Source organism: Pararge aegeria, chromosome 18, assembly GCF_905163445.1.
Source record: "Pararge aegeria chromosome 18, ilParAegt1.1, whole genome shotgun sequence".
Lineage (NCBI taxonomy): Eukaryota > Metazoa > Arthropoda > Insecta > Lepidoptera > Nymphalidae > Pararge > Pararge aegeria.
This window is the reverse complement of record NC_053197.1, coordinates 9,494,611-9,509,219: the sequence shown is the minus strand read 5'-3', so window position 1 is coordinate 9,509,219 and position 14,609 is coordinate 9,494,611. Positions and strand designations below refer to the sequence as shown.

Here is a 14,609-nt window from a genome sequence, read left to right as displayed (position 1 = left end):
TGTTAACGAGTGAAGCTTTAGACCCAATTCTGAAGTCCACGGAGGCGAAGTCGTGGGCAGAAGCTAATTATTACTACATATAAATGTTATAGTGTTTTTGATTGTTTGTCCTCACTTCACGCCCTAACTAAGCAAACAATAGACTTTTTAGACATGGAGTTAGTTAAAAGGACAGAGAGTTACATAAGCAACTTTTTATCCTGGAAAAACGACAAATTTCCAAGGATGGCTTACAGGAATATTCGTATTTTTACACCAAACATCCGTTACGTCCTAACACAGAATCAAATATGGTAAAATAAAAGCCATTCTCACCTGATAAAGCTTAATAATATGAGGATGATCCAGCCTCTTCATGATATCCACTTCTCTGTAGACTTTTTGAAGATTGCTGGCGTCTAATTGTGATTTATCTATTATCTTAATTGCTACCTGTAACAAATAAAAAAAATCGGTTAGCAATACTAGACTACAAAAATGAAAAAAAAAAGTGTGGTCGTGTAACCTTTACGCGCGATTGAAGTAAAACTTTTATTACTATTTATTGATGAAAGAGTAAAATGTTCCTGGGACTCCGCCATTTCAATTTATATTCACAATTTCATTTTATATTCTGTTTAAATTTCATTAATATAACTTTCACATTTTATAATTATTTTCATTTGTTAAATAGAATAGAGAGAGAAAATTTAAGGTTAGATCAGCACATGTCAATATAAACTTGTCATTGAATATTATAGAATGTCGCAATCGTCAGAAAAAATATTAATAATTTATTTATTACAGAAGTAATTTCAGAAGAAGTAAATAAACAACTATAATTAGAGATTTTCAGAAAACTGCAACTTAAAATATATTTTTTTAAACTGTTTAATTTTTATTCACTTTGCTATTCACAATTGATCCGTGTGAAAATATTAGAAATAAATAATCCTTATTGATTATGATATTTGCCACTAGCTGGCGTATAAGTTAGGAAGCGTGGAGTATATGACATATACTTACGACCAATCCAAATTTTTATTTTTAAATAGCGGAAACACAGACGTCTGACGTTAGCGTTACTTCCGTTAAAAAAAACTGAGTTACTACGTAGTCGCGCCTTAAGCAGTTTTACTTTAATAATAATAAATCCTATTGTATGGGAGAAAATTCAAAATTTGCAATACAAAAATTTATCATCATGTAACCATTACCAGCTAAACAAGGAACAAGAATTCTCTGAATGAGAAGTATTAAGGCCACCACGATTGGCGAATGCAAATTGGTGGGCTTCACACGCCCTTGAGAACATTATAGAGAACTCTCAGGCATTCTTGTTTTCTCACGATGTTCTCCGACTCCGTTAAAGATAGTGATATTTAATTGCTAGAATCAAAAAAACACGCATAACCTCGAAAAGTTTTCAGGTGTATCCAACTCTGTACCTTTCGTGATCTTCAGTTGAACTTCCTAGCCACTAGACGTACGAGGCAGGCATAATGGGTAACAACATAAAAAACCAAAATGGTTAAAATCTAAGTTTAAATAAAAGAGAGCAGTATAGATAGTAAATGTTAAAAAAGATTGGCTGACACCCAAAAGCAGTGAGATTACCTAATTAGGCTTAAGAACGTAAGTGCCTAAACGTTATTTAAATACTTTCCTTCCCGAGAAAACTCTGAAAATTCGTGTCACGACCTCGCGACCACTTTGGAATAATTCAAGAGCTTTTACAAGAAATGCTTAGATCACTACGAGTATGTCGATCCAATTCTTAAGGAAATATCCGATAAGATGTTCGAAACAAGCGTTGCAGTTAAGCGAAACTTCCATACTAAATAACTTACTAGTAATTTACGGCCGATGCTTTTTTACGGACCCTGCTTACTGAGACCAAGGCCGTGGGTTCGATTCCCACAACTGGAAAATGTTTGTGTGATGAACATGAATGATTTTCAGCGTCTGGGTGTTTATATGTATATTCTAATTATTTATGTATATTATTCATAAAGATATTCATCAGTCATCTTAGTACCCATAACACAAGCTACGCTTACTTTGGGGCTAGGTGGCGATGTGTGTATTGTCGTAGTATATTTATTTATATATATATATATATATATATAAAAAAATGTTTCTAAACGATTTAAGTGCGGTTTAACATATTTATGAAAATCTCAAATAAGACACCCATTAGTACCTAATACCACTACACTAACGAGGCAGTTCTAATACCGACTGATAACTTAAAAACCGTGACAATAGGACTTTGATATCAGGACATCTTTATGTTTCCATAAACTTACCCAGAATGTGTATATATATTTATATACTTGGTTGGACAGATATATATATATTTGGATTTTTTCCGAACACATACAGAAGAGTGAGTGAAGAGTGTTGGCAGTTACAAGACGTCTATAAGTCCACCAATCCGCACTGGGCCAGCGTGTTGGACTACGGCCTTAACCCCTTCATACGTGTATATATATATATTGCCGCTGTAATAATAAATTAAAGGGAATACAAGCAACGTGTTTTTGTTCGACTTTAATAATGTTAAATCTATTTATTAATTAGTGTTATATATTGCAACTTGGTGCGGAATCTTTCTTTAAATCGACGTTTTCATACAAAAGTTGACGGACTGTTTTATTTTGCATGTTCGTATGGAACCCTTCGCGTGCAAATCAAACTCGCACTTAGTCGGTTTATAACGATCCGCATCGCTGATTTGGACATTATTTTAACGGAACAAAGCAATTATTGTGTGAATCGCTGTTTCCATACAGACACAGAGGCGCTGACGTCAGTCGGGCGTCATTTGCTCGGATTGAGCCAATTGACGTGATTGGGCCGACCTCTCCTCGATTCAATAAAAGGCTATGTAGAAAAGAAAGCTAAATTCAATAGTAAAGGGGATTATTTATTTGAATAGCACATACGTCGGTACTTAGTATATTACAACTTCGAACTCTATTCATATAACTCAGGTAGCTTATTTATTTTATCATTGTCATTATAAACCCGCATACCTCAGAATGAGAAGAATGGACTTCCGAGCCATGCAGTATGCTATGTTGTTTAATATAAATGGTACCGTGCAAATTGGCCTGGTATTCGCGGATTATCGCAAATGAATCTTAATGTTCACTGTATACCATGAAATTCCGCAAAGAAATCCCTTTGCATTATGAAGAAACCTTTACTGTGAGGTCAGATTTAATTAGAGACTTAATGATATTTTTTGTCAATACGGGTTATATTTTACGTTAAAAACAAACACGCTTAATTATACAAATTACTATCACGTAAAAAATTGTAAACACGAATCATCAGTGACTTCAATATGCCTATAGAAGGGACTGTTGATGCATGCAGTTCGAAATTGACATATGGTTACACATTAAATCAATCAGACTTTGACTATAACTTTTAAACTCTTTTGATGTGGGTGAACGGGTAGGTTACTTACGATACTTGGTAAAGAATAATAAAGACCAAATACAAACCCCCATAGTCAAGTGTACGACACCATTTATAGGTACATTTTTTATTATGTACAAAAAACAAAGCTTTAACAACGACATTTATTTTTCTGCACTGTAACTACCAAAGCCACGCCACGGAAGGCCACGGTATGTTTAAATTAAACAATTGGTTTAAAATAAACATGAGCTGATATACTTCTAAATAAAGGCTCATGTTTTTTTAATAAATTAGAATAGAACAGGATACTGATATTTTTGGAGTTTACTTCTTTTGATGAAATACTTACTTGTCGTTTCTATTGAACGCAATTCTATTTCCATAAATAAACTGAAAGATCCTAAATTAGTGCCATCCTATTCTCTATGTTCTCGATGTTTTCAATAGTATTAAGCTGAAATTTTAGACTAAACTAAATCGGAGCTAAAAATAGCGTTATCCTTATCTCAGATCTCTCTAGATGAAACAGCATTAGCACCAGTACCCGTAGTATAAGATTTGCTCGCTTGCAATCGAGCAAATCGAGATGGAATACTTGCGCATCGGAGTAAAATTGATTAATTTAGCATTGTATTAAAGCTCAAATTGGTCTACAATTCTGTAGCTCTGGCAGACCGTTTGCCAAATAAAAAATCAGAAATACAGAACTTGCGACTCTAAAACGAGTCAAATTATGTCCATTTTTCTTTGACGACACATACTTAGTTTAATGCTCGAAACTCGACTCCTCGATTGCGAGTGAGCGTATCTGGTACTTAGGCTACTACAGTACGTAACCTCTATTGTTGAAGTGAGTGGGTTTTTATAAATTTCCATTCATGTTTCCAAGTTGCAAACGCAACTGGTTATTCCAATACAAATAACTACTCAAAAGATCATCGCTAAGGTACTCTTAATCAGTAAGTACCTACGAACTGACATAAAATAACGTAACTTGCGTATGCGCCCAACCTATACACCTATAATCTGTCACAAGAAGCACTGCTATTGAAAAAGTCTTTTAATTGCTCGCAATTAGTATCTTCGACATTTCGTTTGCCCGCGTGGACTTGGTTTACGAGTAGCATCACCATGCTAATTCAACGATAAGTGGGTATGACCAAGTTGCTATCCTAAGATCCAAAATGATTTAATAACTTATTTGAATACTTTCTAATTAAATTAAATCCACCCACACAGAGTTAAAACAGTCGAACCTATTAAAGCGACTCTGAAATTTTACTCCATTAAATTTTTAACCCCCGAGGCAAAAACGATGGGATTTTATAAGTTAGACTTGTTGATGTACTAAATTTGATTATGTTTTTTGTTTGAAAGGTGATCCAGTCGGGAGTGTTCTTATGAAAATCGATCCAAGATGGCCGCCGCTAGAAATAACAGTTATTATTTTTCCACAACTCGCTCAATAAAGGTTACAAATAAAAGGGCTTTCTTACTCGTTGAATAATGTACATACTCTATTCCAAAACCAATTTTTTATATTCCTTGAGGGTACATTGAGTGTTACGTAACTTCTCATACGCGCCCTGGGTTTTTTGTGAAGTCAGGCTTTGAAGGAAAAATTTGAAGAAGCAATATCAAAGTTTAGTGACTTATTAAAGTTACACGTACGATGTTCCGAACTATGTAAAATTTACAATGTGAATCTCCTTACTATTTGTTTTTCAAGCCTAATTCTTGTTACAACGGCATATCTAAAGGTATAGTTATGTCACTGCTGTTTATAGTGCGTATACCTAATCTACTAAATAAACTGAATAGACTGCAACCCTTTAAAATTTAACAGCAAGCCAGTTTTCAAATGCGTCAATGAAAGCGTTAAAATACTGCTAAGATAGGGATACATCGAGGCCGACCAATGACTGTATGTACCTATAGGTATATCGCCTTAACTCAATGTGATAGCCGCAAAGGCCTGAGTGACGTAAAGATACGTGCGTAGTAGCAGTATCAGCAATCAGGTCAATGTCAAGCGGCTGACCGGCTCTCCGTTCCTGAACATCTCTGTTTTCCAATACCATGTCTATTTTCAAATCGGCAATGTTTATTTAAAAACCCTCGCATTCGCAAATGACTTAGTGGAGACTGAAAATGACGTGGGCTAGTGGACACAAAAATAGATTCGGGAAGGTGCATCTTTAAATCGCACCACAATTTGTTATGTAAAAATCTTTATATTATATTGAATGCATAAGGTAAACAATGTATAAAACACATTTAATACATCAAGGTCACTATTCAATTGATGATTTTCTTAATGACAAGGTTACGTGGTAGCAGTCGGCTCGGATTTCCTACCACAACGCCAAATTGAAAATTCTATTTTATCCTTCTTTTGTATTTGCATTTATTATTAATATTTGTTGTGTACAATAAAAGTGAGTTCATTCATTGATTCACACAAGATAAAATAATAATTGTAAAATAAATATTGGCCACTTCTTCTCGGTCGGAAGTGTAGTAGAGTTACACGTACAAACAGATTTAACCAACAGATTTAACGTTTCCAAAGCGTCTTTCAATTCATTTGATTTTATGGCATGTTGCTGTACCATCTGTATGCAATTTACTTTGCCACTGTAACGTGGAAAAGGACTGGAAGCATATTTATATAAATATAATAAATAAATATACTACTACAGTACACATATTGCCATCAAGCCTTAAAGTAAGCATAGCTTGTGTTATTGGTACTAAGATTAATATTAATAATAATAATATACATATAAACACCCATTTTGAAATTTGTAGAGGTGTCAAAACTTCTCTATGAAGAATAAATACTAAAATTAATACAGGCAATATACAGGTACGAAATATTTTGAATTTTGCATTCTGCACAGGCTGCCTTATCGTTGCTAGCAAACTTACAGGCAACCTTCTTTCATACGATTTGCAGCACGAGAGCGGCATGGCGGCATACATTTTTGTATGTAATTGAGAAACAGGGGTCTGTGCGAAGTATTTATAAATAACTCCTAGATCAATAACAATTATGAATGCCATATTAATAACAATAAATAAATAATTAATTGTTCTCCACTGCGCTGCAAACAAATAACGCTTTAACCAATAAGTCTAAAACTATGACAACTCAGTATCATAATTTGTACAAAATGTACGATGCTGACATACCATTAATCAAATTAAACTTCTACCCGATTAATGGGATTGTATACAGTCCATTAGTAAGTAAGGCTACTGTTATGAATTAGTAACTTACAAAACGTGAAATACTGAACCGAGTACGTCGACTGAGCGTAGTAAATTTGTTTCATTCCTTTACAATTTAGCCCTTGACTACAATCTTAGCTTATGCTAAGTGATGGTGCAATCTAAATCTAGCGGGCTAACCTGTTAGGGGATATGCTAAACTCATAACCCATTTCGGTTTCCATTTGTCATAGTACCGGATCGCTAAATCGCATGGCGGCATGTCTTTGTCATAAGGGTGGTTCTCTGAATGTGAGAAAAGCCCAAATTTCTGGGGATGGAACCCGGGACCTTCCACTTATAAGACCACAGCGCTTACCAATGCGCCAGGGAGGTTGACAAGGTGTCGCTATTCAAGTTTTTTTTTTTTTTTTGTAGCAAAATGATAGTTTTGTCAACAGAACTGGACAACCATTCAACTGGGAATAGACGCATTTGACAACCTGACGGTAAAGTTACTGAATATTCAATACCAATACCGAGGCTAACGTTTGTTCTATTTTCACTAGCATCGAGCGATAGTCATTAAACCGGGGACTATTTTACTTATATTCATTGATCCATCTTTTATTGGTTGGCGACATCAGATTGTAATCACAATAAAAACAGCTCGTTAAATCTGGGTCAGAATAATAAGCATAATACCTACCTGGAAAAAGCTACATCCCAGAAAAGGTACAAGAATATGGAGTCACAAAATCGCTGTGGTTTAAAGTTCAAGCCTAGTTCTATATACCCGATTGTGGGCATATAAGGGACTCTGATATTTTGAGGCCATTCTATCTTAAACACTGTACTTTTTTAACGTTCTCTTATCACTTTTTATAACACACAATGGTAAGGTTTAATAATAGCGATGAGAGATTAGCATTGGATCTAAATCAGATTATCAACGCATTACCGGCAATATTTAGATTTAGTAGTGCTAAAAAACTGATTAATATTATTTTAAATAATAAATTGCATTTACAATGCATAGTTTTTATGTTTGAGAAAAATAGCAATAAGGTTTGGCTTTCAGTGATCAAACATATAAAAATATTGCCAGGAAAATAACCTAAATATAATAATAAACCGCCAGTAATAACAGGGTTTAGTTTATTCTCTGAAGTTTAATACCCTACGATAACATTAGCTAATTAGGCAGATCTAAGATTAGTTTATTATTACTATATCTATTAAAAGGGAAATGTGACTGACTGACTGACTGACTGAGTGACTGTCTAAACTCCCTAAGGGGCAAACGGATTTGAGATTTCTAAGCAAATCAAAATCACGTGCTGGCCACGAGACTTTGGCACCACGCGATAAGTAGCGCCAAATAGTAAGCAATAAAAACTACCCATGCATTTAATGTGGCGAACACATTAACACGAACATTTAAGCTAGTTTAAATAAATAATAAAAAACTTTTCAAAGTTGGTTCTATAGTAAAAATAAATGTAACATTTCAAGGTTTATATAAAAGCACTAAAACAATCTAAACCTTCCTCAATCACTTTTTATGACGGATTTCTTTCATAAAGTTACCAAAATGAAAATTATGTCGGCTATAAAAGTTTCCGAATTATAACTGTGTTCACTCGGGACAATAAAACTGTGGTCACCTTTGTGGAAGGCTAATAAAGAAACGAATCTAAGGGCTTATGCAGATGACGTATTTTATTCGCGCAGGCGCGCTTTAAAAATAAAATATCCTCATCGTGATTATCAAACCATTACCAGCTTAGAGCAAAGTAGGAGCCTCTTATCTGAATGTGAAAGACGTAAGCCGTAGTCCACCAAACTGATGGCCAAGTTCGGATTGATAGTCTTCAAACGCCTTTGAGAATACTATGTAAAACTCTGAGGCATGCAGGAAACTTCACGATGTTACAATCACGGTTGCCGTCAAGCAGTTGCAGAAAGTGATACCTAATTCCATACATTAGAAACGTTAACAATTCCAAAAAGTAAGAGGTGTTGCCGAGCATCGGACTAGGTCCCCCAAAAGAGAGGCCAGAATCCGAACTAAAAAGCTAAAGTACGTTACTTAAAGGCAAGTTAGTTTTTAGTTAGCAAGGCAAGATAAACAAACTTTGACGCTAATTACATGCGTGGTAATTCATGTTGTGAATTGCTTGCTTGAATTGTTCTTGTGTAAACGTTCTCAAACCTAGATGTGCGTTTGTATCAATACAAATATACAGTAGCGTCAATACAGACGCTGCGCGTTGTAGTCAAGTACTTGTATTAACTATTAACGCGGTAACTACCTAGTTCAGCGGCGCTTCTCAGGCACATCTGTATTTTGACGTTTCCCACACTCTTATAAGTACCAATGTAACTGCAAGAACCTGCTTTTTTGAGCTTTACATCACCGCCTTAAACGCGCGCCATCTGCGCATGGAAAATACATTGTCTGCATAGCCCCTATGAAAATTTTTCTTATTTTCTGACGCGCGAAACCGAGACCATACTAATAATTAATATTATCTAAGTTTCTTCGGATATTGCGGAAACCTCATTCTCTCAGATTTTATCTTATTCAAACAAAATAAAAAGCAATATGCAAGCCAACTAATTACTTATTCACCTTTTTTAAGTACAATCTCTTCGAAATAAGATGAAGCGTTCTTAAGATTAGCCCAGTATAAAATGTACTGTTGAAGTTATTGTCTGTATGTTACAGACAATAACTTCAAAACGTTTTTTTATAGACTAGTTTTGTTGTTGTGTAACAGTAATTTCGAAATCCTAGACAGAAACTTAAATATTATTTCTTTCTTTACGAAGATAATAAAAATATAGTAATATATTTAGATGTACAGATCATGTAAATTATACCTAAGTGTAACGGAAAATTCAAAGCAGTGATATCCTCAAATATATTTTCAATGGTTGTAGAAGATATATATACAACCTATGTTCATCATCATCAAATCAACCCATTACCGGCCCAGGTCCCGGCTGCAGGGCACGGGTCTCCTTCCCCAATGTGAAGAAGTTAAGGCCGTAGTCCACCACGCAGGCCCAGTGCAGATTGGTGGACTCGAGACACCTTTGAGAACATTATGGAGAACTCTCAGGCATGCAGGTTTCCTCACAATGTTTTCCTTCACCGTTGAAGCAAGTTAATTACTTAAAACTCACATAACTTAGAAAGTTAGAGGCGCGTGCTGGGATTCGAACTTGGCCCCCCCGAATGTGAAGTCGAAGTCCTACCCACTGGGCTATCACCGCTTCCTATCTACCTAACTGATAACATACTTGATTGTGTTTACCTACCTTCATTTCGCGTTTAGTTAGTACCGTATACGTTCAACTTCTTCAGTTTTTTTTTACATGCACGTCACCTGTCAGTAGGTCAATAACCTAATGTTATTGAACCGCCTAGTGCAGGGATGGTGAACCAATGGCACGCGTGTACGAACACACGCGATAAAATAAAGTTGGCACGATGAGTGTGACTCGGGTATATAAAAAAAAGATCAAACGAAGCAATTAGGGAATTACGAGTACCTACTAAACAACGTCAATAAAATTAGCATTGGTGTACTCAGAAAGGACATTTGTAAGTTGGGAACTAAATAACGTTGTCCACCCGCGAGCCTAAGAAAGCAAGTTTAATCATTTGACCTGGCAATTAATACATTTATATAATAAAAAGCCCACCAACCCGCATTGGGGCAGCGTGGATGTTAGTTCTAAATCCCACTCTACTAGAGAAAGAAGGGAGACTACAAGTAGGGTATAAGGTTGGTGATAAAACTAAGGACAACGTTTTTACGTCTACAGACAGAGTATTTTTTCGCCTTTCTTTATTGTATTTGCGGCATAGCATAAAACTTCAGGTCCGCAATTTTTTTTTAATATCAGGTTTGCCTTTGCTATTTCTTCTTTCATTTGACGGCCGAGTGGCGCAGTGAGCAGCGACCCTGCTTTCTCGTCTATCGGTCGTGGGTTCGATTCCCACAACTGGAAAATGTTTGTGTGATGAACATGAATGCTTTTCAGTGTTCGGGTGTTTATCTGTATATTATAAGAATATATGTATATTATAGGAATATATTATATATATATTAATATATAATATATATATATTAATATATAATATATATATATTATATATATATTAATATATAATATATATATATATATCTTAGGAACTGTGCCTCGGTGGTTTCGAGGACGTTTTAGATTTCATTTAGTTTTTAAATAGTTTATTTTAGGTTATAGTTATGTATTAATAAAAATTATTATATTCATAAAAAAAAAATTTTCAGCAGCTATTTTAGTACCCATAACACAAGCTACGCTTACTTTGGGGCTAGATGGCGGTGTGTGTATTGTCGTAGTATATTTATTTATTTATTTATATATCATCGACGTTATTTGGTATAAAGACAGTTAAAGAGCCGAAAAATGATGTCTACTTTTTATTCCGGGAAAAACACTGAGCAGATGAAGGCAAGTAAAGTAAAAGGCAAGTATGCAAGTTCGTCATATATTGTTTTAATCACGTTCTAATCTCGATATTCGCTATAAGTAGCATCTGAGTAAGAACTCGTATTTTACTCAAGATTGAGAACACTTTATTGGGTTCTCGATTTCTTGGAAGTTCTACGGCTTAGCGGGATGTATAGGAAAGCTCAGACCAAACTTATATAATTGCCCGGCCCAAACAAATAGCCTCGCGCTGGCAGCTTCTAGAATTTAAATATATCAAGCTTGTAAGAAACATTATATCTGTGCTTTAAAATCCTAACGTTTAAAAGCTCCAAGTCCCTATTTCTACAAGTGCTTTTAGACGTTTGTAAAATAAAATCAGTACTATATAGTTTGCCACTCTTAAAACAGTGATTTTACTGTGACGTTTAGTTTGTGTGCTTAAAACAGCTACAGCTAATGAGATGGCTTGATAACCTAATTTTTTACATACAAATATTTACTACCTGTCAACTCGTGGTATGCACCTCTATCGCTCTATAATTAAACTACAGCTTAGAAGAAGTAATCATTTACTTCTTCTAAGCTGTAGTTTAATTATAACTATCTAATATTTGTAAAGTTAAGATTAGATAAATGGTCACGATGGTCTTACGTCAAGCTGATAACATCTACTGGCGAGCCTTGGCAGTAAAATCGACCCTGATGCCGTGACGGTAAAGTGCATGACGGTCTATACGCCGTCATGCCATCTTTACGCCACCAATCTCTATTCAATTTTTGTTTTCGATGTCTATGAATTCCTCCAGGTTATCATGATTTATTTTATGAATAATTTTTAAATATTAATAATTCAAGTCAATAATTCGATAATATTATTTGAAAAATCAACAATATTTCTTGATTATAATAATGTTTTTATAAAATTTTCTTTGGAAAAGTTATTATTTAGCATACTTAAATATTTTTTATGTACTATTTAATTTCAGATTATGTGACATAATTATCTTTTTATAACCATATTTTGTTAGTTATTTTCATTAATTTGTTAATTTACCCTTTCATATGGTATTAATCTTTTTTCAGTTAAATAAACTCTTTTGCGTATGTTTAGACAATCGTTATTAAGTAGTATACTCCAGTCATGCGTCGGAGCTGATACACATACTTTTTTATTTATTATTTTATTTACTAAGGCATCTACATCAAACGTTAAAATTAGAATCAGAAAAATGCTTATCAAACTAAGACTGTAATCTTTATCACAAATTCTTATTAATAATTCACTGTGGGATTAATGTTAAAAGGTTCGCCTGCCCTGATTTTAAGTCTAAACATAAGGGCTGGCTTTAAGGATGGTATATAATATGTACATTTTTAATGTTAGTTTTACTTTCGGCCAACTCGTGTTGCATTATTAAGTACACACTAGTTACATATTAAATAAATCAGTACACCACTCTATTCTTGTAAAAAAAGTAAAACAATTGCATACCCACGACGAAAACGGACTTCCGTTAGTCTACTAGTACCTATATAATATATATGATATAATCGCGATAGTAAATCGCATCCAAATAGTCTCTTGGGGAAATAGTACCAGTGAAAACCACAAATACTCACATAGATGTACCTACACCTCTAACGTTATGCACAAATACCGTTTCGTAAAATCTGATTCTTGGAATACCCGGATATCGCCAGCGTTTTAGGTATCACGCTACAATTTGGAGTGCGTTTTTTTTTCTTTTAAAGTAATAATTGACGGACCTATAACTTAACCACCTGAGGGTTAATGAAAAACCATCGCCTATAGACAGGGCAACACTTCGTAGGGTAGGTATGCAAGTAACACGTCCATGCCGCATGAACATGCCGCTTTGTGTTCATCAACCTAACAACCAAACCTGAGACGTAGAATAGGCATAGGTTTGACGTCCGAGTTGCGCAGTGGGCAGCGACCCTGCTTTCTGAGTCCAAGGTCGTGGGTTCGATTCCAACAACTGGAAAATGTTTGTGTTATGAACATGAATGTTTTTCAGTGTCTGGGTGTTTATCTGTATATAAGTAGTTATGTGCATTATATTAATAAAAAATATTCATCAGATATCTTAGTACCCATAACACAATCTACGCTTACTTTGGGGCTGGATGGCGATGTGTATATTGTCGTAGTATAGGTATTTATTTATTTATATTTATTTATAGGTGTGTTAAGCCTCACGTAATTAACACGGCGACCACGCCCTTCAGACTCTGTCGGAATACTATATTGAAGCAATACTTGGCGGTAGAACTTCCCTGATGAGCTCTGACACTTAAAGCTCTAGTAATACTTATAAGTTTTGTGCTTTTAGTATGTAAATTATTAACAAACTTACGAAATAGGTCTCAATTTGATGTTTTTTATAAACTTAGATAGGTTATTAACAACACATTATTACTATTATCTTTAATGCTTATTTACAATCATATAAAATACAGAACTTGGCAACCAGTAACCGCGTCATATGATGACGCAGTAATAGCAATACATAATATTCTTATTGAGATAATCTGATTGTTTCAATCAACATGGTAACATTATGTACCTACATAATAATTTGTTATTCCTACATGAGGTAATGATTACCATAAAGGATTTGCTGTTTTATCAAGCTGTGCCCTGTGGTTGCACCCGCGTTACCTAGTGATGTTACGTTAAGCCCACAAACTTCCTCAATAATATTATATAAAAAAATATTAAATTGAACTTGTACATTCAGAGATTAGGACGTAAGAATATACTTCCATCATCATCCACTTCCCATTGCTGGGATCAGGCCTCGTTTCTCACAGTAGAGACGGTTTTAGAGAATGGACCCACCACGCCCCAATGCAGGTTAGTGGGCTTTAAAAACTATTAGCAGAATTAAGTGATAAGAACCGGGACCGACGGCTTTACATGCCCTCCGAGGCATGGGGGCTGACACCACCAACTTCCTAACTCCCAGGATGGTGCTGAAAATTCTTTAATAGAAAATACACAACACTATGTAATTTTGCCCGACCCGGGATTCAAATCCAGGACCTACCTCGTGATCCGTAGTTGAACATGCATATATAAGAGACTACAGAACATATATAAATAGACTAACTGCTTCGTCGGTCTATTGGTTTTATACAAAACGTTACGAATTATAACACTTACGTATAAACAAACTCTTCAACTTTATGCGAATTTTTCACCTGATTTCATCAGTGGCGTGCACTTAGCGCCCTTAGCGGGCAGATGTTATAAAATAGAAAAAGGTAGGCATTGTTATAGTTATAATAAGCCTACCCCTAATTTTTTGTTTAACTTGTATGAGAGACATTCATAAATGTTTCCGGAAATAATACATCTTGAATTGGAGCTTCAATCACTCACTAATTGAAACCTCGCATGACCGACACGGGAACCGATTATAATTTTTTGTCTCGATAAAGTTTAATACCCTTACGTACTTTTGATTGCC

General features: G+C 34.9%; 1 protein-coding gene across 1 annotated transcript in view; it reads right to left on the bottom strand.

Annotated features, from left to right (window-relative positions):
• Nucleotides 1-14,609, bottom strand: part of LOC120631408 (serine/threonine-protein kinase SIK2) — a 100,405-nt gene that overhangs the window by 59,048 nt on the left and 26,748 nt on the right. The window contains exon 2 of the mRNA XM_039900979.1: nucleotides 316-432. Coding sequence (XP_039756913.1) covers nucleotides 316-432 — 117 coding nt within the window. The remainder of the gene's footprint in view (nucleotides 1-315; nucleotides 433-14,609) is intronic.